This window comes from Mustelus asterias, chromosome 4 (genome assembly GCF_964213995.1).
Source record: "Mustelus asterias chromosome 4, sMusAst1.hap1.1, whole genome shotgun sequence".
NCBI classification, from domain to species: Eukaryota; Metazoa; Chordata; class Chondrichthyes; order Carcharhiniformes; family Triakidae; genus Mustelus; species Mustelus asterias.
The window spans coordinates 36,242,636-36,262,972 of record NC_135804.1 but is presented as its reverse complement, the minus strand read 5'-3'; the positions used below and the strand labels follow the sequence as shown (position 1 = coordinate 36,262,972).

The window sequence follows — 20,337 nt, the reverse complement described above, 5'->3', positions numbered from 1 at the left end:
TTTCGAGAAAGCCCCCCGAATAGCTCATGCATCGAAGTAAGGGTTTTGTGGTGTCACAGCTGTAATGAACAGTTGGTACAGGCAGCAATGTTGTGCTGCTGATGCAGAAAGTCTGAAAACATGGAATATAGATTTCTGCAGCATTTTTGTTTTTGCTATTCTGCATGCATACACCCAAGTTTGTACTCACAGGGTCAGTCAGATCACCACGTGTGTTTCTCCAATCTTGGTAAAAGATGACTGGTTAATACTTTAGGGAGAATTTACAGATTGCTACTCCCTACCCACATTCGGGGGTTTTCAGGAGCCAGTATGTGCATTCTGTTCTATGTCCTTATCATGAAGAACAAGGAGCTTCACAATGGAGCAGAGGACACTTACTGCAAGAACCGTCAAGGCACACGGTTTCTGTTCATTTCCTCTGTGGGGGGGGGAAGAAATCTGCTTTTTAACACCATCCTCCAACTTAGAAATAAAGGATAAGTTAGATTTATTTAGCATCATTTCACATAATAAAATATCCCAAGGCACTTCACAGGAGCATTATAAAACAAACTTAGGCACTGAGCCAGACAAAACTACATGAGGGAGAATGACCAAGAGATTGGTTAAAAAGGTAGGTTTTAAGGAGAAATGTATTAGTTCTATTATTCATTTATTAAAGGGACAGTAATTCAATCCAACCCACCATATCACAACATTACCAGCTTGTTTAGCCCTGTATGAGCATTATCACTCAAGGGAAGTCATGAGCACCAAGTAAGTTCATTCTTTCCCTAATAGATTAGTGTTCATAAAGTTGTGCCATGTCAGTGCACATTCTGTTCTGTGACTATGAATTCCAAGCGACACAAAATAAATCTACTCTGGTGCCTACATGCGCTTCCTTAAACCACTTTAATGCTTATAGGTACCCACTGTGGGCCAGGATCATGGAAACTGGTTGGCTGCCCAAGTGGTCTCACATCATAGTAGCTTATCTCAAGCATGAAATCATTGCTGGCTGGCTCCCTCCCTTTTCTCCTCCATTACCACTGCACAAGCATCTGGGATCCAGCAAGGAATATTAGAAGCCTCGATTCTGGCTACAGTCTAGATCTATTGTAATGCATTGAATATATCATATTAAACATAGCTGTTTTCCTGTTGTCCCTCAGGTGCTTTCAAAATGATTAATCTGAGAACAATCTGCATTCTTGGAAAATCCACCAATATTTTGCCCCTTCTCTCGTTAACTCAAAACTGACGAGCAGAAACGAAGATGGAAATTATTATTCAAATTACTAATCAGTTTTCTATTCTATTTTCTCACTGCTAATCAACATATGTTTTGAGACGGGAAGTGTTGTCATAACTTTGAACACTTGTGTTTTTTTTCAGAAATCAAACGTGGCTTTCTGCTTTGGATTCTGCTATTCAAATGTATGTACCTCACTCTCATGCTTTCATTGACCTGAATAAAGACTTTACTGCAGGTAAGATTGCTGAACACTACAGATAAATAAAACCAAATTAATGCAAGAGTTGTAATGGCATAATATTTTGTGACAAAAGGGTTTAATGGTGTAGAGTTTAATGGTGTAGAATTTAGTAGAGATGTTTAATGATGCAGGAGATGTTGGTCAGTATGAAATATTTCAAATGTAATCGCATTTAGACTCTTTCCAATAGAATTTACGTGGTGTTAGCAGCATACCTGTAATTCTTTGTAAGGATCTCCACAAAATATGTCACAATTACTTTCAGCAGAAATGAAACCTTGCCTTCAATAGTAACTCATTTCCTCTTCCCCACCCCAATCCGATGCTCCAAGGAGTGGAAGATGGAAATTGGAACTGAGCATTTCTATTCAAAATAGTTTGATGCCTGTATAGAATCTCATAACTCAGAAACAAAAATGTCTGTACACACTTACAAATAAACCCATTCATTTGCTTAGTTAAGCATTTCCTTCCCAGAACAGAAGTATTGTTTATTTGGGGTAGAATTTTATTCCTTTCCTTGACCAAGTAAGGAGGAATGAGCAACAAAATATCATGCATCGCAATCCCTCGCACTTGAGTGTGGGTGAAGTAGGAACTGGAGACCATGTTTAGACCTTGTGGATGATAATCAGGGAATCTGACCATTTCATCACTAATTTAAATTGGTTAGTTAGAAAGAAACCACATCAGTTGGTGTTGAGGAGGTGGGGTGTTGTTGGAGTCGAGCTGTATACAGATGCTAAATTGGGCAGAATGGTTGGGTTTAAGTTGGCAGATATATGAGTCAGATGAGGCTTAGAAATGGAAAATGGAGAGCCTTAACATGATAGTGAATGTTTTATTTTATTAGAGAAGGAAGCCATGTTTAAAAATAAAATTATCCAAATAGCCATCATAAGCAAAGTAGGCATGGATCAGTTAGCATTTCGCTCATTCACTGCAATATTAGCATTACAAGTGTACAGAGATATAGTCCCACAGCCACAGATTAGTGCTAAACCTAATATAATGTTGCCAAGAATCTAATATTCAAAACAGAGTTGCTATTAACAGTCAAGCAATTGTAAAATCGGAAAAATTGATATCACACTCGATGATTAGTTACTGATTTTGTCACATTTACTTGTTTAAAACATTCCACTATATTAGAAGATATTGGGTCAAGATGCTTTAGTGCTTCTACAGTTCAGTATCCCTTGTTTCGTAAAGGGAAAAAGCAATAAAGTTCTTGAGTGCCATCCTGTAATTCTCACTGAAAGTGACTGTTGAGTGACATTTGGCTTCCCTAAGTTGACTGCCAGCTCTTGAGTAAAGAATTGTTTGACAACCTTTGACCAAGAAACAATATAGTAAGAAAAATGTATAATTTCTTAGGAAGGCCTGTGGAATCCATAGCTGTTTTTGTAACTGTTTTAAGTAATCTTTTCAGAGTTTGTATCAATTGTAATTTTCTTGGCTAATACAAAATACTGGCCCATGTGACCTGGCAACCCTTGACCTGGAAGCAGTACCAACAGGAACAAAGTTAAGAAAGAGGCCATGTGGCTAACAGACATAAAGATGAGCTGTAAGCAGAGGAGCTGGAAAGCGAACTTGATCAGTGCACAGGTGCAGACACAAAGAAAGCAGAGATAGAGAGAAAGACCGAGAATTCTTGAGAAGAAGCAAATCACTCTTGGGAAGAGGTCAGTTTTTCTGTTCAATAGAAAAGGACATTTGAGTGCATGGAGATATTGTGTGAACAAGCTAAAAAGATCTAAAGCCCGGAAAGCGAAGCTGTGTGTTATTGTTTAGTCAGTTGAAAGGCAACTCTAGAAAACTGTGCCATCAGGACTGTTGTGACCCGAGGAAGAGAACGTTCATAGAAGTGGATTTTGCTGGTGATAATTGTACTCATGAAACTCGGTGGGGAGGGTGGGTGAAAGCTATTATTGAAGCGGTTGTTGGATAGCACCCTGATCACCACTGAGTAAATGAAAAACAGCATGTTGTGTAGCTGCATAATGCATACATGCTGAAGGGAATGCTTGTGGTTGTGTAAGATGTCCTGTTGCATGAACTTTTTAAAGTGAAATTTACCTTTTTACTTAAATTGTAATTTGCCTGTTAATTCATGTTGAATGTCCATGCATTCTGATTTGTGGTAAAGTAAAGGTTACAGAAAGTGAAATCCTGTTGGTAATTTCTTCATTTGGGGGTCATTTAGTAATTTTGGTTATTTTGGTTTGTGGTTTGCCCAGGGTGATCATAACAATGGTCATTTACGAAATGTACAGAAGATGATCACCCGTAAATCCTACTCCATAAAAGTGAACATTTGCCTATAAAAGAGAAATAGAGAGGAGGAGGAAGGAGATTTAAAATGAGATTTCAAGGTGTATAGCCTCAGAGAAAGATAGGGTAAACAAATCCAGAGCTGCCTGTAAGATGAAAGATATAGATCAAGAGGAAAAAGAGAAAGTGTGCTGATAACAGATGTCGGGTGGATAATACAAGGGAGAACCTGGCTGAATATAGAGGTTTCAAAGGGGAAGCAAAAAAACAGATTAGAGAAGCAAAGAGGAAGTATAAAAAGAGAATGGCAGCTAACGTAAAAGGCAATCCCCAAGTGTTCTATTGCCACATAATTTATAAAAAGGGTAGGGCTGATTAGAGACAGGATTTAGACATGAAGATGGGAGATAGCTGAGGCATTAAATGAATACTTTGTCTCTGTCTTTACCAAGGAGACATATGTTACCGGGGCCACAGTGAAATAAGGGGGTAATTAATAAACTGGAAGGATTTTAAATTGATAAAGAAGAGGTATTAGATAGGCTGTCTATGATAAAGTTGATAAATCACCAGGACAAGCTGAGATGCACCCACAGTCCAAAGGTGTGCAGGTTAGATGGGTTGGCCATGATCAACGTGTAGGGTATAGCAGCGGACCTGGGTAAGATGCTCATTTGGAGAGTCGGTGCAGACTCGATGGACTGAATGGCCTCCTGCAATGTAGGGATTCTACGGTTTTATGGATACTGAGGGAAGTGAGAGTGGAAATTGTGGAGGCACTGGTCATAGTTTTCCAGTCTTTACTAGACTTCGAGGTGATTCTAGAAGATTGAAGAATTGCAAAAAAGGGTGTAAAGATAAGTCCAATAATGGAGGCCAGTCAGTTTTTAACTCTGCTGGTGGAGAAAAAACTTCTGGAAGCAATAATTCAGGACAAAATAGGCACATGGACAAACTCAGGTTAATTAAAGAAAGCCAGCACAGATTTGTTAAGAGAAAGCTGTGTTTAACTAACTTGCTCAAGTATTTTGAAGAGGCAACAGATGGTTGACGAGGTTAGTGCTGTTAATGTGGTGTATGTACATGGACTTCCAAAAAGCATTCGATACAGGGCGACATGGTAGCACAGTGGTTAGCACTGCTGCTTCACAGCTCCAGGGACCTGGGTTCGATTCCCGGCTTGGGTCACTGTCTATGTAGAGTTTGCACATTCTTCTCGTGTCTGCGTGGGTGTCCTCCCACAGTTCAAAGATGTGCAGGTTAGGTGGATTGGCCATGCTAAATTGCCCCTTAGCGTCAGGGGGACTAGCTAGGGTAAATGCATGGGGTTATGGGGAAAGGGCCTGGGTGGGATTGTTGTCGGTGCAGACCCGATGGGCCAGATGGCCTCTTTCTGCACTGTCGGGTTTCTATGATTCAGCACTGCACAACAGACTTGTGAGCAAAGTCATAGCTCATGGAACAAAAAGGAAAGTATCAATTTGGATATAAAAGTGGCTGTGACGGGAAACAGAGGGTGGTTAATGGATGCTTTTCGGGCTGAAGGAAGGTTTATAGTGGAGTTCCCTCAGAACCCCATTGTAAGGCCACATTATAATCCTGAAGTAAGATGATAATAGACAAACTAACTCCCCAGCCAGGACGATAACAAAGACTGAGATGTCGAAACTGGCTATATCAGAAGAAGTGTTGACGGCCACAAATGCGATCCTACTAGAAAAATGGATTTTAGCCAGAAATGCAAAAACTGATCGCAAGGCTGAAATTTGGTCATTAATGGGACATGTCACATGACCCCATGCCTTTGGCCTTTGGATTGTTTTAATATTACATTTCTAGCCTCACAGCCCAGACTACTGCTTTACCCCAACTTGAAAGAACTCAGCAGCTGGTCACCATCTCCTTGATGTCTGTTTGATTATAAAGGCCTCTCATCACCACCTGCCAAGCACAGAAAGATCATCGCGCTGCAGTGTCATCCATTTCAAAAAAATTTCCATGGTGCTATCTCCAAGCAGAAACTCATATAAACTGAATGAGGAGAACACCCTCTGGACTTGGACTTCCAGATTTGAGAATCACATGAATTAATATTCACTTCTGTGGTGGTCCTTTTAATGCTGTTGCCCACAGTTGTAGATCTTTCTCTTTTCTGTGTCCCTTTACTGCTTATATGTATGCAAGAACAGGTTGCGAACAGTTCCTCTCTTGCCTGACTGTAACAATAACCTGAACATGATTCTATGATTAGTATACTGGACAGACTTTTGAAATTTGCAGATGACACAAAACTTGGAAGCATTGTGTACTGTGTGGAGGATATCGTAACACTTCAAACAGACATCGACAAATTGGTGGGATGAGCGAACAAGTGGCAGATTAAGCTCAATGTGGGGAAAGGTGAAGTGATTCATTTTGGTTGGAAAAACATGGAGAATCAATATTTAAAAAAATACAACTCTGAAGGGGTGCAGGAGCAGAGGGACCTGGGGGTGTGTGTATATGTATATGTATAAATCATTGAATGTGACAGGACAGTTTAAGAGAGCAGTAAACAAAGTATTCAGTTCCCTAGGCATAGAGTGCAAGAGTAAGGTAGTTATGTTGAACTTGTTCAACAGACCAGTTTGGCCTCAGTGAGAGTATTGCATCCAGTTCTGGGTGTCACACTTTAGAAAAGGTGTGAAGGCATAGGAGAGAATGTAGAAAAGATTCCCAAGAATGTTTTCAGGGATGAGAAACACTTGATGTAGATTAGAGAAATTGGCACTGTTTGCCTTGCAGAAGAAAAGTAAAAGATCGGAAACCCTTCCAACTGCACAATTTATGGTGTACAATTTCAAATCCACATAGACTGGTGATTGGAATTATACATTACAATAACAGAGCTGCAGTCTGCAGCAAGGGGTTAATTCAGACATCTCACAGAACAGTGACTCTTCAAAAGGGTTCGGACTTTGTGCTATCTGCCTGACAGGAACATACCTATCAAGGACATCCAGTATTTGTTCCTTGAAAAAGTTCCACTTTTCATTAGTTCCTTTCTCTGACAGTTTCTGTTCCCAACTTATGCCCCCTAATTCTTGCCTAATCGCATCATAATTACCCCTCCCCCAATTGTAAACCTTGCCCTGCCGTACGGCCCTATCCCTCTCCATTGCAATAACAAAAGACACCGAATTGTGGTCACTATCTCCAAATTGCTCTCCCACAACCAAATCTAACACTTGGCCCGGTTCATTTCCCAGTACCAAATCCAATGTGGCCTCACCTCTAGTCGGCCCATCCACATATTGTGTCAGGAAACCCTCCCGCACACACTGCACAAAAACTGCCCCATCCAAACTATTTGACCTACAAAGGTTCCAATCAATATTTGGAAAGTTAAAGTCCCCCATGACAACTACCCTGTGACCCCCACACATATCCATAATCTGCTTAGCAATTTCTTCCTCCACATCTCTATTACTATTTGGGGGCCGATAGTAAACTCCTAGCAACGTGACCGCTCCTTTCCTATTTCTAACTTCAGCCCATATTACCTCAGTGTGCAGATCCCCCACAAAGTGCCTTTCCGCAGCCGTTAAACTATCCTTGATTAACAATGCCACTCCTCCACCTCTTTTACCAGCTTCCCTACACTTAGTGAAACATCTATACCCCGGAACGTCCAACAACCATTCCTGTCCTTGTTCTACCCACGTCTCCGTAATGGCCACAACATCGTAGTCCCAAGTACCAATCCACGCCCCAAGTTCATCTACCTTGTTCCGGATGCTCCTTGCACTTCAACCCACCTTCCTGTCTACCAGTACCCACCCTTGACCCTGATACCTTCCCCAATACCTCACCACCCTCACTGACTTCTGGACGACAACTCCCTTTCCCACTCCCCTGACAAATTAGTTTAAACCCCCCTGAAGAGCCGTAACAAATTTCCCTCCGAGGATATTGGTGCCCCTCTGGTTCAGGTGCACCCCGTCCTGTTTGTACGTGTTCCAATTATCCATGTATCTGAAACCCTCCCTCCTACACCATCCCTGCAACCACATATTTAACTGCACTCTCTCCCTGTTCCTCAACTCGCTATCACGTGGTACCGGCAACGTACCAGAGATGACAACATGTTTCGTCTTGGCTCTCAGCTTCCAGCCCAGCTCCAGAAATTCCTGCTTTAAATCCCCGTCCCTTCTCTTACCTATGTCATTGGTACCAATGTGCACCACGACTTGTGACTGTTTCCCCTCCCCCTTCAGAATCTGGAAAACACGGTCTGAGACATCACGGACCTTGGCATCCGGTAGGCAACATACCATCCGTGAGTCTCTTTTGCTGCCACAGAACCTCCTATCTATCCCTCTAACTAACGAGTCCCCAATAACTATCGCCCTCCCGCTCTCCCCCTTTCCCTCCCGAGCCACAGAGACGGACACAGTGCTGGAGATCCTCTCACTGCGGCTCCCCACTGGTATGTCATCCCCCTCAACCGCTTGCAATTTGTTCCAGCCATATCTTGGTGATATGGTCTGAGGGTTTTTCCTTTAAGGGTTCAGGACAAGACATGGTGTTTTGCTTCTGTTGTTGTAAGTTTAAACCGAGTTGTGAGGACTTTTTGTTGCGTACTGGGAATGGGTTGTTTTAAAGTTTGGAATCTTTTCCTATGGACTTTAATTAATCACAGAAGTATCTGTGCTCAGGTCATGAGTGGGTTTTCAATGAAAGTCAAAATCTTGGTCAAGCCAAACACTGTGCAATTTTGCTCTTCATAAATCCTAAAGTTCAAGAACCTTTCAAGGGGGCAACAGGTACCTTGACAGAAGCTGAAAGGAGAGGTATTCAAAATCATGAGGGATCCGAACAAAGTAGATGGGGAGAAACTGTTCTCACCCGTGAAAAGATTGAGAACAAGAGAGCAAAAATCCTGCAAATAATCTCTCCCTCAATGTCAACAAAATGAAGGAGATTGTCATCGACTTCAGGAAGCGTAAAGGAGAACATGCTCCTGTCTACATCAATAGGGACGAAGCAGAAAGGGTCAAGAGCTTCAGGTTTTTAAGTGTCCAGATCACCAACAGCCTGTCCTGGTCCTCCCATGCTGACACTACAGTTAAGAAAGCCCACCAACGCCTCTACTTTCTCAGAAGATGAAGGAAATTTGGCATGTCAGCTATGACTCTCGCCAACTTTTACAGATGCACCATAGAAAGCATTCTTTCTGGTTGTATCACAGCTTGGTATGGCTCCTGCTCTTCCCAAGACTGCAAGGAACTACAAAAGGTCATGGATGTAGCCCAATCCATCACGCAAACCAGCTTCCCATCCATTGACTCTGTCTACACTGCCCGCTGCCTCGGCAAAGCAGCCAGCATAATTAAGGACCCCACGCACCCCGGACATTCTCTCTTCCACCTTCTTCCTTCGGGGAAAAAGATACAAAAGTCTGAGGTCATGTACCAAGACTCAAGAACAGCTTCTTCCCTGCTGCTGTCAGACTTTTGAATGGACTTACCTTGCATTAAGCTGATCTTTCTCAACACCCTAGCTATGACTGTAACACTACATTCTGCACTGTCTCATTTCCTTCTCTATGAACGGTATGTTTTGTCTGTATAGCATGCAAGAAACAATACTTTTCACTGTATATTAATACATGTGACAATAATAAATCAAATCAAATCACAGATTTAAACTAACTGGCAAAAGAAGTGTATGTAAAATGAGGAAAAACTTTTTCATGCAGCAAATGGTTTCACCTGGAATGCATTGCCTGAGTGTGTGGTGGAGGCAGATTCAATCAAGGCATGCAAAAGAGAATCAGGCTGTAATATGAAAAGGACGAATTTGCAGGATTTTGGGGCAAAGGCAGGGGAATGGTACGAGGTGAATTACTCATTTGGAGAACTGGCTCAGACACAATGGGCTGAATGACTTCCCTTTGCGCTGTGACAATTCTGAGATTATGTTAAATGAAAGGCAGTACATCAACTTTTGTTGTGTTGACTGTAGGTATTACAGAGTTTTTGTTTGTTGAACAGTTGGGGCTTAATTATTGAGGTAGTGATTGTGGTTTACTTTTTGTAGGCAGATATCCTTTTCCAGAAAAATTGAACATCAAAGAAAGCATCATCTGTGTTGCACCAAATACAATAAGTGCAAAACAATGGCTATGAGACTGCATCAACAGTAAACACACAAAAATCTTTTTTCTTTTTGCGTTAAATCTTTGAGATTAGCACAATTATGATCTGTTTCTGACTGTACATCACATTTCCATGAAAGCTGCATGGAAATGAAAAAATAAATTGGTTTATAATTGGTTGCGTTCTTCCAAATGGTTTAACAGGCGCATTTTCATGTCTCTGTACACTCCTTAGCTCAAATAATTTTGAAGTGATTGAGGTCATTATCAGTGTAATGTGATCTGTGTTTGGGGAATTAAAAATATTTATATTTGGGGAGAAATACATTTAGGTTTAGACCTCCTTTTAACATTGAATGTAATTAGAATTGAGTAGCAACAAGGCCATATTAAGGTCATGAGATAAATTGCTGGTTTCCAAAATTCCTTCAGGCTGGTACGAATTGGTTTTTGGGGGCAAAATTGCCTCCAAAGACCATGCTAGAAGACTGAACATTTTGCTTGCCATTGCAGTGCCTGCCAAGGTTTCCACTGGGTTTTGTAGCTGTGAGACCAAAATCACCAAAGCTTGGATTGTTGTACAAACTGTGAGATTAAATTCACAGCAAGTACAGTTGTGTTCCAAATTCTTGCTTTTTATCATCTGCATTTCCAAAATTTTTAAAGCATCAAGTTATATTGAAATAAAGTCATAATCCATTACTTGTATGCATAGCTTGTTCACCAGAGACTGCAGGCAATTTAAATTAACTACTGTGCAATTTATTAAAAGAGCTGCATAAAAACTGGATTTATGTTGTTTATGCAATATAATATATGCATGTTCACATGAGTAATTGCTACTGGAAGATTGGAAGTTGTTCTGATTTATACCAAATTGATAGTAGGAAGCTTTAAGATGCAGAAATGTGCAGAGAAACACATTGTTATTTATTCTACCCTGCACCTCTCTTTCCCCCCCCCCCCCCCCGCCCCATTGCCATCATGTTGCACAATTGCTCGTTTGACACTAAGTCTTGGATGAATTGTAACTTTAGCTCAAAAATGTCAAAAAGTTTGTGGGCCAAATCTTCTGGTTTCCAGATCGTCAAAGCCTGTATGTATGACAGGAATACATGTTGGGACACTATGGAAAAGCTAATATGCTGACCTACGTTGGAATTGCCCAGCACGTTTTAACTTCCAATCAGCAATTTCCCTGCTCCCGGGATCCTCTGTTGGACAGTTCTGATGTACTTGGATAGTTATCCAGGAAATGTTAGATTAAAACCGAGTTTACCTCCAGGGTAAATACAGAAGTACAACACCCCAATCACTCACACTGAGACCCTTGACTACCCCACCCCTCCAGACCTGACTGACACCTCACCGGCTAGCCACCCCACCCACCTGCTGTCCTGTCTACCCACTGACCCAGAATTCTTGCCCACCCCAAGCCACCTGCCCATCCATGCATTCAGCCACCCATTCACATTTGCTCACATTTAAATTGGACCTCTAAATTACCATAAGGCAGTTAGTGCCATAAAAAGGGGACTTGTCATGTCTTCCCCAACTTTCCTTTGCTGCAAGGGAGCTCTCTGAAGGATGCCTGTGTTCTGCATTTCTGGGAAAAACAGACTTGGAAGCTCTGGAAGAAATGCAGGGCAGCCTGAAGTGGGGGGAATGTTTGATCACAGCAACAGTCCGATGATTGTCACAGTCTGGAAAATCCGGGCCTGTATCTTTGCAACCATTCTCACCATCTTCAAAAGGGTATTTAACCATACTTTTGTCCAACTCCTTTCTTGCTTTCTGCTTGACCCTATAAAGAATCATCAGATGTTTGATTAAATATCAGCCATTTGGTGGGATTTTCCACCCCTGTTTTAAGTGGATGGGAAGAAGAGGGAGTTGAGCGGGAATCCCAAAATGGCTTTTATGCCAGCGGGATTTCCCAGCTCAATTGGCCCCGCCAATCATGGAATGGCGATCCCGCCATTTAGGTCTGTTTGACCTTCCCGTGCTGCCCCACCCGTAGGCACTTGACCTCCTGCCTATCTTCCCTCCTACGCTCATGCCCTCTTGCGCCACCCCCTGGCCCGTCTGTCGCACCGCGCCACCCCCCCCGCCCCCCCCCCCCCCACCCGCTGGCCTGTCTGTTGCGCCACCCTCCTCTCTCCCCCCCCCCCCCCCCCCCCCCCCCCCCCCCGGCCCATCCCGTCTCTAGCGCCACCTCCCGGCCCATCTCTTTCCCTCACCATCCCACCCCCTCTGCTGTACTGATGCATTATCTTCAAGAAAGGGGCAAATGCAACATTCAAGTTGCAGTCCAAGTTAAATTCTTGAATGCTGCTTCTCGCTGTCTGTCTAATCATTGAATGGCATGAGATTACTGTATTGACATGTACTCTAGGAACCAAACATACCTGTTAAGTTTTGTCTGTTCCAGTCGAAGTACCCTTTTAACAGTGATAAGTATTAATTACTGCCAATCAATTTCTCTGACGCTAAAAGTTTTTATTTTCTATTTTTAGTACAAAGTTACAAAGCCACTGCACAGTGTGGACCAGGCAAGCGTGAATCCATGTCCATGCTTGCTTCAAAAACCAAATTCAAATTAACTCTCGTTCATGGTCCCCACAAGAAAAACATGCGAGATCCAAGCTGATCAAAGCATGCATTATATCCAGTCTTTTTGATTTGTTTTATTGTCGTGTGTTGGTATACAGTGAAAAGTATTGTTTCTTGTGCACTATATAAACAAAGCATACCATTCCTAGAGTACATAGGGGAGAAGGAAAGGAGAGGGTATAGAATATAGTGGTACAGTCGTAGCTCGGGTGTAGAGAAAGATCAGCCTAATACAAGGTAGGTCCATTTCAAAAGTCTGAGTCAGTTGGTATGTGACCTCAGACTTTCATTTCTTTTTCCCAATGGAAGAAAGTAGAAGAGCGTATGTCTGGGGTGCATGGGGTTCTTGATTACGCTGGTTGCTTTTCTGAGGGAGCAGGAAGTTGGGCTTGATCTGACACTTGATCTTAGCCAAAAGGCCAGTTAGGAATCTCATTTCTTCAGTGTTTAGTTCTTGGAGATTTTCACAATGTGGATTTTACTTTTTTAAAAATAATATTTATTTCCCTTTCTATGTCTCTTTGTTTACCCCTTATTCCAATCTTTCTTTCTCTTTCTGTCTTTGCTTTCTGTACCTGAAATTCACGCAATCTAATTTACATGTTATCAGTCATTCTGCTGTTTACTTCTCAATCCTTCAATCTGGTTAAGGAGATGCACACTTGCTTGCCCTGTCCACTCAGCTTCCAAATGTCATGTTTTATTTCAGCACACACAAGTATTTGAAAATTTTAATGTACAAGGTCGTGTCTAATGTCAGGTTCTGTTTGATGTCCTGCAACCAAATGTGACCAATCCTCAGTATCTGCAGTACCTTTTGCTCTTGTCGGTTCGTGCTCTGATAAACATTGTTAACATTGAAAATGCCTGCTGTTATATGGTGCAAGTGTTTCACCCTGTAATCGTGCAAGCTGGGTTATGGCTTATGGGTATTTGTTCTAAATGCTTTCTAAAAACTATTTTCATTCACCACTTTCTTTCTCCAACTGGAATTTCTAATGTCCTAAAACCATTTCAAAAATGCATATTTTGAAGTGGCATTAAATTTATCAGCTGAACTGCATGGTGGCACAGTGGTTAGCACTGCTGCCCCAAAGCGCCAGGGAGTCTGCATGTTCTCCCTGTGTCTGTGTGGTTTCCTCCGGGTGCTCTGGTTTCCTCCCACAGTCCGAAAGATGTGCTGGTTCGGTACATTGCCCATGCTAAATTCTCCCTCAGTGTACCCGAACAGGTGTCGGAGTGTGGCGACTAGGGGATTTTCACAGTACTTTAAAATTTTATGCATTTCTCACTGAGTTCTTGGGCGTGACTTGATATTTTTGCCTAGCGCTGTGACTGTAAGCTGAATTTGCATTGAGAATTAGAAGTGTGCCATTTTCCAAGATGTAGCAGTATTATTCAGCCAACCAAACTGATAGAATTTTTTGGCTGTTGTACATTCTACTAAATATCTTGTAGTCAAATTTCAAAAGCTTTGAGGTAAAATTTATATTAAATTTCTTAATACTGTCACAATGTTCAAGTTGTAGCTATTAGGCTATATGATTTATAACTTTTTCAGATTGACATTACTCCTTTTGAGAATTAACAAATAATTACTTTCTTCCAGTTCTTGGGTACAAATTCAGATTTTATAGACTTCCTAAATTCACTAACCAGAGTTTCACTTGTTCCTAATATCCTTAAGAATCCTATACAAAACAAAGAAAGAGCAGTACAGCACAGGAAACAGGCCCTTTGGCCCTCCAAGCCTGTGCCGCTCCTTGGTCCAACTAGACCAATCGTTTGTATCCCATCTGGGTCTGATTCTCAGTAAACATTTTTTTTGAGTTTCTGTAAAATATATTTTACTGCTGTATGTATTACTGATTCCTGGCATGTAAGCCTTATCTTGCTTGGCAAATTACAACCTGTTAAAGACGCAGGCCATCAGAGATTCAATGGTGGGAGTAATTTCCTTGTTGCAACATGATGCTAGTGACCAGTTCAGCAGGAACTACAAACCCCACATAGCTGGGAATTAAGTAGGGAGACAAATAATCTACTATAATCTAATTAATTAAGGACAATTAGGATATCTTGAGAAAGGAGCAGAATATAATAACCAAATATAGTCATTGCATCTGAAGCCAAGACGAATCCACGTGAAAAAAAGTTGGACAATAAGAATAGCAATTGAGGAGGAATGAATGCAGGTTACAGATATTCTATTTTAGTCTTTCAGTGCGATGTTTTTGCCTTCATAGAAATCATAGAAACCCTACAGTGCAGAAGGAGGCCATTCGGCCCATCGAGTCTGCACCGACCACAATCCCACCCAGGCCCTACCCCCACATATTTTACCCGCTAATCCCTCTAACCTACACATCCCAGGACTCTAAGGGGCAATTTTTTAACCTGGCCAATCAACCTAACCCGCACATCTTTGGACTTTGTGTTTTGTCATGTTGCTTATCCTTGTGTTTGTCATGTTGCTTTTGTCAAATTGTGTTATGGCGATACTTCTATTCAGGATTAGATGGATATTTGGGAACTGGTTTAAAGTTTCAGGCTACCCATGAGCAATATTACTGGAGTTAATTGAGAAGCAAGATAAGTGACTGCTAGAAGTCCATCTGTCTTGGCTTTGGAAAACTGTTCTAATCACCTGAGAAATTGCATCCTGACTGTTTTCAGGCATTTAAAGAGTTGGGCACTGCAGAGAGTGTCTGCTTAAGTATTTTTAAGGCAAAATCATTTGTCCCACAGCACACTTTACCTGAGATTTACATCATTGGAAATTTTTATTTGTCTATTGAGGATGTGCTTTCATTCACTAATTGCAATAACGCTTGTGGGGAGACAACATCTGTCTTTCTATATGCAAGCTAATTAATTTGGAAAATGAACAACAACCCCACAAATTAAGTGCTATAATTATTAAATTCACTTTTGTAAGCACACAAGTTATGTCAAAACTATATAAAATCTTTTATCTGGAAATAAATAAACTAATAGTTTTCATAAGAGGAGCAACTAAGTTTAAAGACCCTGTTATAAAATTTTGAGCTGGCTGAGTGAATGTTGTTTTTAATAGCATTAGTACAGGAGGATTAGAAACCTCTTTTTCTTACACATTTGAAAATTCAAGACCTTGCAGGCAGTACAATATTTTGACTTGGCACAAAAATGGAAACCATCTAATAAAAGCAAAATACTGTGGATGTTGGAAATCTGAAATATAGATATTATCCTCTCCCATTTCCGCCACATCCAGCATGGTGTCACATGAAGGGACCATTCCCTCGACGTTCTGGTCCACACCTTGTGCCCTTACCACAGCACCTTCGCATGCAATCCCACCTGCCCTTTTACCTCTTCTCTGGTCACTGTCCAAGACCCAAAACACACTTTCTCGGTGAAGCAGTGATTCAGTTGTACTTCTTTGAATTTAGTATACCGTTATTCACTGCTCACAACATGGTAGTCTCTATACTGGGGAGACCAAACCCAGATTGGATGACTACTTTGCGGAACACCTGTGCTCGGTCGACAGGCATGATGAGCTTCCGGTTGCTTGCGACTTTATTTCACTACCTTGCTCTCGTGTTCCGATTTCTGTCATCTGCCTGCTGCAGTGTTCCACTGAAGTGCAACACAAGCTTGAGGAATAGCACCTCACATTCCAGTTAGGCATTTTACAGCCTTCTGGACTTGATATGAAATTCAACAATTTAGATCATGAACTGTGTCCCCCGTGTTGATTTTTTTCTTACCATGTGCCAGTCTGAATCTTGTTACTCATGTTTTTGCGTTCACGCAATGCTGTTCTTTATTCTGCCATTCCTACTCTGCACAAATGCTTGATTTCTTTATTACAATCTTGTTGTTTCATGACATATGTCATTCTCTCCTGTTCAATGTCCTGTCACAGACTTTCCCTTTTGGTCTTTCTTCCCCTCCCCATCCGCCCCTTTCAATGGCATTTCCATTACATTTCTACCTCCTTTAGTTTTGGAGAAGTCGTATTCAATTCCACGTTAATTCTTTGTCTCTCCAATGATACTGCCAGACCTTGTGAGTATTTCTGGCACTTTCTGTTTTTGTTTTATTATATAAGACAATGTAGCTCTGTTCTTTAGAGTGTCCTATCATTGTTTTCATGCCCCACCTTCTAGTTCACTGTATTCATTTAGGAGAATTTGAGGCTGAGAAAGATGATGTGCCACTTGACCTATTGTTAGAGCTGGCAAAACATCAGTTATAGCAAAGAACATCATACAATAGATTGAATGCATGACTTTGACTGAGTTAAGGCAATTTTACGTGCAAGCTATTTGAAGAGCAAGATTTTATTTGCCTTGACTTTTGAAGCTTTGATGTTTGGGGAAAAAAATCATAAGGTCACAGACTTGAATAAAAGTTTATTAAAATTTAAAATCCTGGACTGTAACTTCATTAACATGCTGGTGAACAGAAGGGATGAACTTGCATGCATACTTTGATCTTTTCAAGTGCTAAATGTCCTTAGGTTTCAAAATCTGTTTATGTCATCTAACATCTTTACAGCATATCTCATGTTTTAAGTGGTGAATATAACAACCTGAAAACTGCCAAATGCATTTCTTGTAGAAACTCAACACATGAAGAGGTTTTAATGTTGTCTTTGGGGTTCCCATTACTACTTTTACCAGCCCTGATTTTTGTCTTTTAGAGCAGCGATCACCATCCAAGATCATCAAGGAAGAATCATAAGCCCCCATATTAGAACATGAATAATTATAATGCTCGTAAAGTAACATTTCTGTGAGAAATAGGAGACTTGCAATCAGACCAATTTAAAAAGTGAAACTGTTATTTCATCATTATGTTTTTGAAGGTGAGGATTTAAAATAAATTAATAATGGCATTGAAAGCTAGAAAAAAAATTTAAATGGTGATAAAGACAGGGAAATAAAAATAAACCTTATAGGATTGGAAGTACCAAGTTAGTGATGTGGAAATAAAGTAGGCAAAAAATGAAGTATAAAACAATAAACTTAGATAAATTTGAGGACATAAGTGTAATTAGCACACATTAAAACATGGTGAATTGTTAAGTTCATGCAATTTCTGTCTAGTCCTCCCATCTTTAAGTCATAGAGTCATAGAACTTTGCCGCATAGAAAGAGGCCCTTTGGTCCATCATGTCTGCACCAGCCATCAAGCACCTATCTATTATTATCCCATTTTCCAGCACTTGGTCCATAGCCTTTTACGCTATGGCATTTCAAGTGCTCATCAAAATTCTTCTTAAGTGTTGTGAGGGTTCCTGCCTCTACCACCCTTTTAGACAGTGAACTCCACATTCCCACCACCCTCTGGGTGAAACGTTTTTTCCTCAAATCAGTTTGTCTTGGTGGCAAGGGAATACAATTTGACATTGCAATGCAAGAAAGACCAGGGCTGGGATTATCCCCCAAAAAAACTAAGTGCCTGCTTTTTGGACGTACTTGGCTGAATGAATCTCCGGCACTCTGTGCACCACAGAATGCATCAGAGAGATTCACACCAGAAAGTGGGGTGGAGGACTCCTCCCGCTGGAGAGGACAACAGCATAGTACTGAGCGGGCCATTATGCATATACTGATCTGTCAGTGGGGAGATCGGTGCATACGCAGTGCCCCCCCTCCCCATCGCTGACCTCTCACTCACTGGTCTACCAATTGTTCCCCAACTGGACCTCCCTGATCGCTGGCCGCCTACCCAGCACTACCGATCAGCCCCCACCCCCCCATTGCCCCCTTGGCCTAGTGGGCAGTACCAAAGTTCCAGGTGGGCACTGCCAAGCCAGGTTGGCACTGCCAGGCTGGCACTGCCCAAGAGGCACCCCCCTACAAATATCCTGCATCCAGCAATGTGTGTGACATAAAACACAAAATGCTGGAAATACTCAGCAACTCAGGCAGCACCTGTGGAGAAAAAGCAATTAACGTTTCAAGTCCAAGACCTTTTGTAAAATTGGATGATGATAGAGATGAATAGCAAGTCCAGAGCCAGGGTAAAGGGTCAGGAAAAGAACAAAGAAAAGTGGTCTGATAGCATGGACTTTGGGAGTGATTCGATGATGAAAGTGATGATGGTACAAGGCAACAGGATCTGCCTTGAATAAGAAAAATTAATACAAAAAATGGGTCCAGAGCAGGTGGACTAGCATAGTAGAGGATGATTTTTTTTTACTTATTTACCATGGAATGTGGACATCACCGGCAAGGCCAGCATTTATTAGCCAATCCTAATTTCCTTGGTGAAGGTGATGATGAGCTGCTTTCTTGAACTGCTGCAACCTGTGTTGTGAAAGCACTCCCATACTACTGGTAGATAGTACCAGTATTTGACTCAGTGATGATGAAAGAATGGTGATAGATTTCCAATTCAGGATGGTATGAGACTTGGAGGGGGACTTGGAGATTGTGGTGTTTCCCATGTGCCTGCTGCCCTTTTCCTTCTAGGTGGAAAAGGTAGTAGATTTGGGAGGTGCTATTGAAGAAGCGTTGGTAAGTTCCTGCAAATGCTGTGCAGCTTGTTAATAGTAGAAACTGCAGCCACTTCCACTGGTGAAGGGATTGAATATTTCAGGTGAAAATTGTCTTGTGAAGTGTAGATTCCTCTGAACAAGAAGTGGACCTTGAAATGTGAATGGAACGTCAAGATAGATACTGCTGATTCCTCTGTTGAAGTGAGGGAAGAAACCTACCCTAAAGACATTGCTTATGGCCGAATCTGTTCCACTTGGTGTGATAGAATATTTCATATTAAATAAACCAGAAAACATAGGTAATATGGAAAGTCTGAGAAAAGAAGTTTGAGGTTGGAGGCCAAAAGCAGGTTAGAAGTCTGATTTTTTTTTTCTTCAGAAGCCTCTAAGGCAATCTATTGTTATGCTTGCAAATTATTCCCTATTCCCCCATAAAGGGAAACATGCATTCGTCAACGGGTACCGTTAACTGGAGAAATATTAAAAGAGATGTTACTGATCATGGGACTTCCAAAGCTCATTTTAAAGCTATGCGTACGTTTGTTCAAAGATGTAGATTATCTGGAAGAATTAATTCTGCATTATTGGTTTAGTTTGAAAAGGAATGATCTTACTGGAGGGAAGTGCTGAGATATCAAACTGTTACCATCTTTGGGACTATCTCAAGAGGACCCAAAGGGGTAATTTTTTAGTCAGTGAATTTGATGAGCTTCTCAAAGACCATTTGAAAAGTTATCAATATTGTGGCTCAGAGAAGACCAACTTTTTAACGCACGGAACCTACAATTACTTCATTACAATAATGGCAGAGTGGCTCAGAAACCAATTTGCTAATGAAGTAGAAGATGCTAAATACTGTTCCATAATAGTTGATTTAACACCAGATGTGAGTCATGTGGACCAGTTGACATTAATTTTAAGATATGTGACGTGCAATGGTGAAATTGTAGAACAATTTCTTTTTTTTTCCAACTACAATCCCACACTTCTGAGACCCTGGGGAAAACAATTGCAAAATTTAGGTTTGGACATTAAAAATTGTCGCGGACAGAGCTTCGATAGTGCCACAAATATGGCAGGAAAATATTCAGGTCGATATGAGGGGCATAAATCAGCTAGATAGTCAATATCTTTTCCCAAAGGTAGGGGAGTCTAAAACTAGAGGGCATAGGTTTAAGGTGAGAGGGGTGAGATACAAAAGGGTCCAGAGGGGCAATTTTTTCACACAGAGGGTGGTGAGTGTCTGGAACAAGCTGCCAGAGGTAGTGGTAGAGGCGGGTACAATTTTATCTTTTAAAAAGCGTTTAGGCAGTTACATGGTAAGATGGCTA

At 41.3% G+C, this 20,337-nt stretch overlaps 1 protein-coding gene across 1 annotated transcript in view; it reads left to right on the top strand.

The window, feature by feature from the left end:
- The window catches only part of itfg1 (integrin alpha FG-GAP repeat containing 1), a 274,792-nt gene that overhangs the window by 61,914 nt on the left and 192,541 nt on the right, over positions 1-20,337 (top strand). Inside the window, exon 6 of the mRNA XM_078210834.1 lies at positions 1,381-1,475. Coding sequence (XP_078066960.1) covers positions 1,381-1,475 — 95 coding nt within the window. The remainder of the gene's footprint in view (positions 1-1,380; positions 1,476-20,337) is intronic.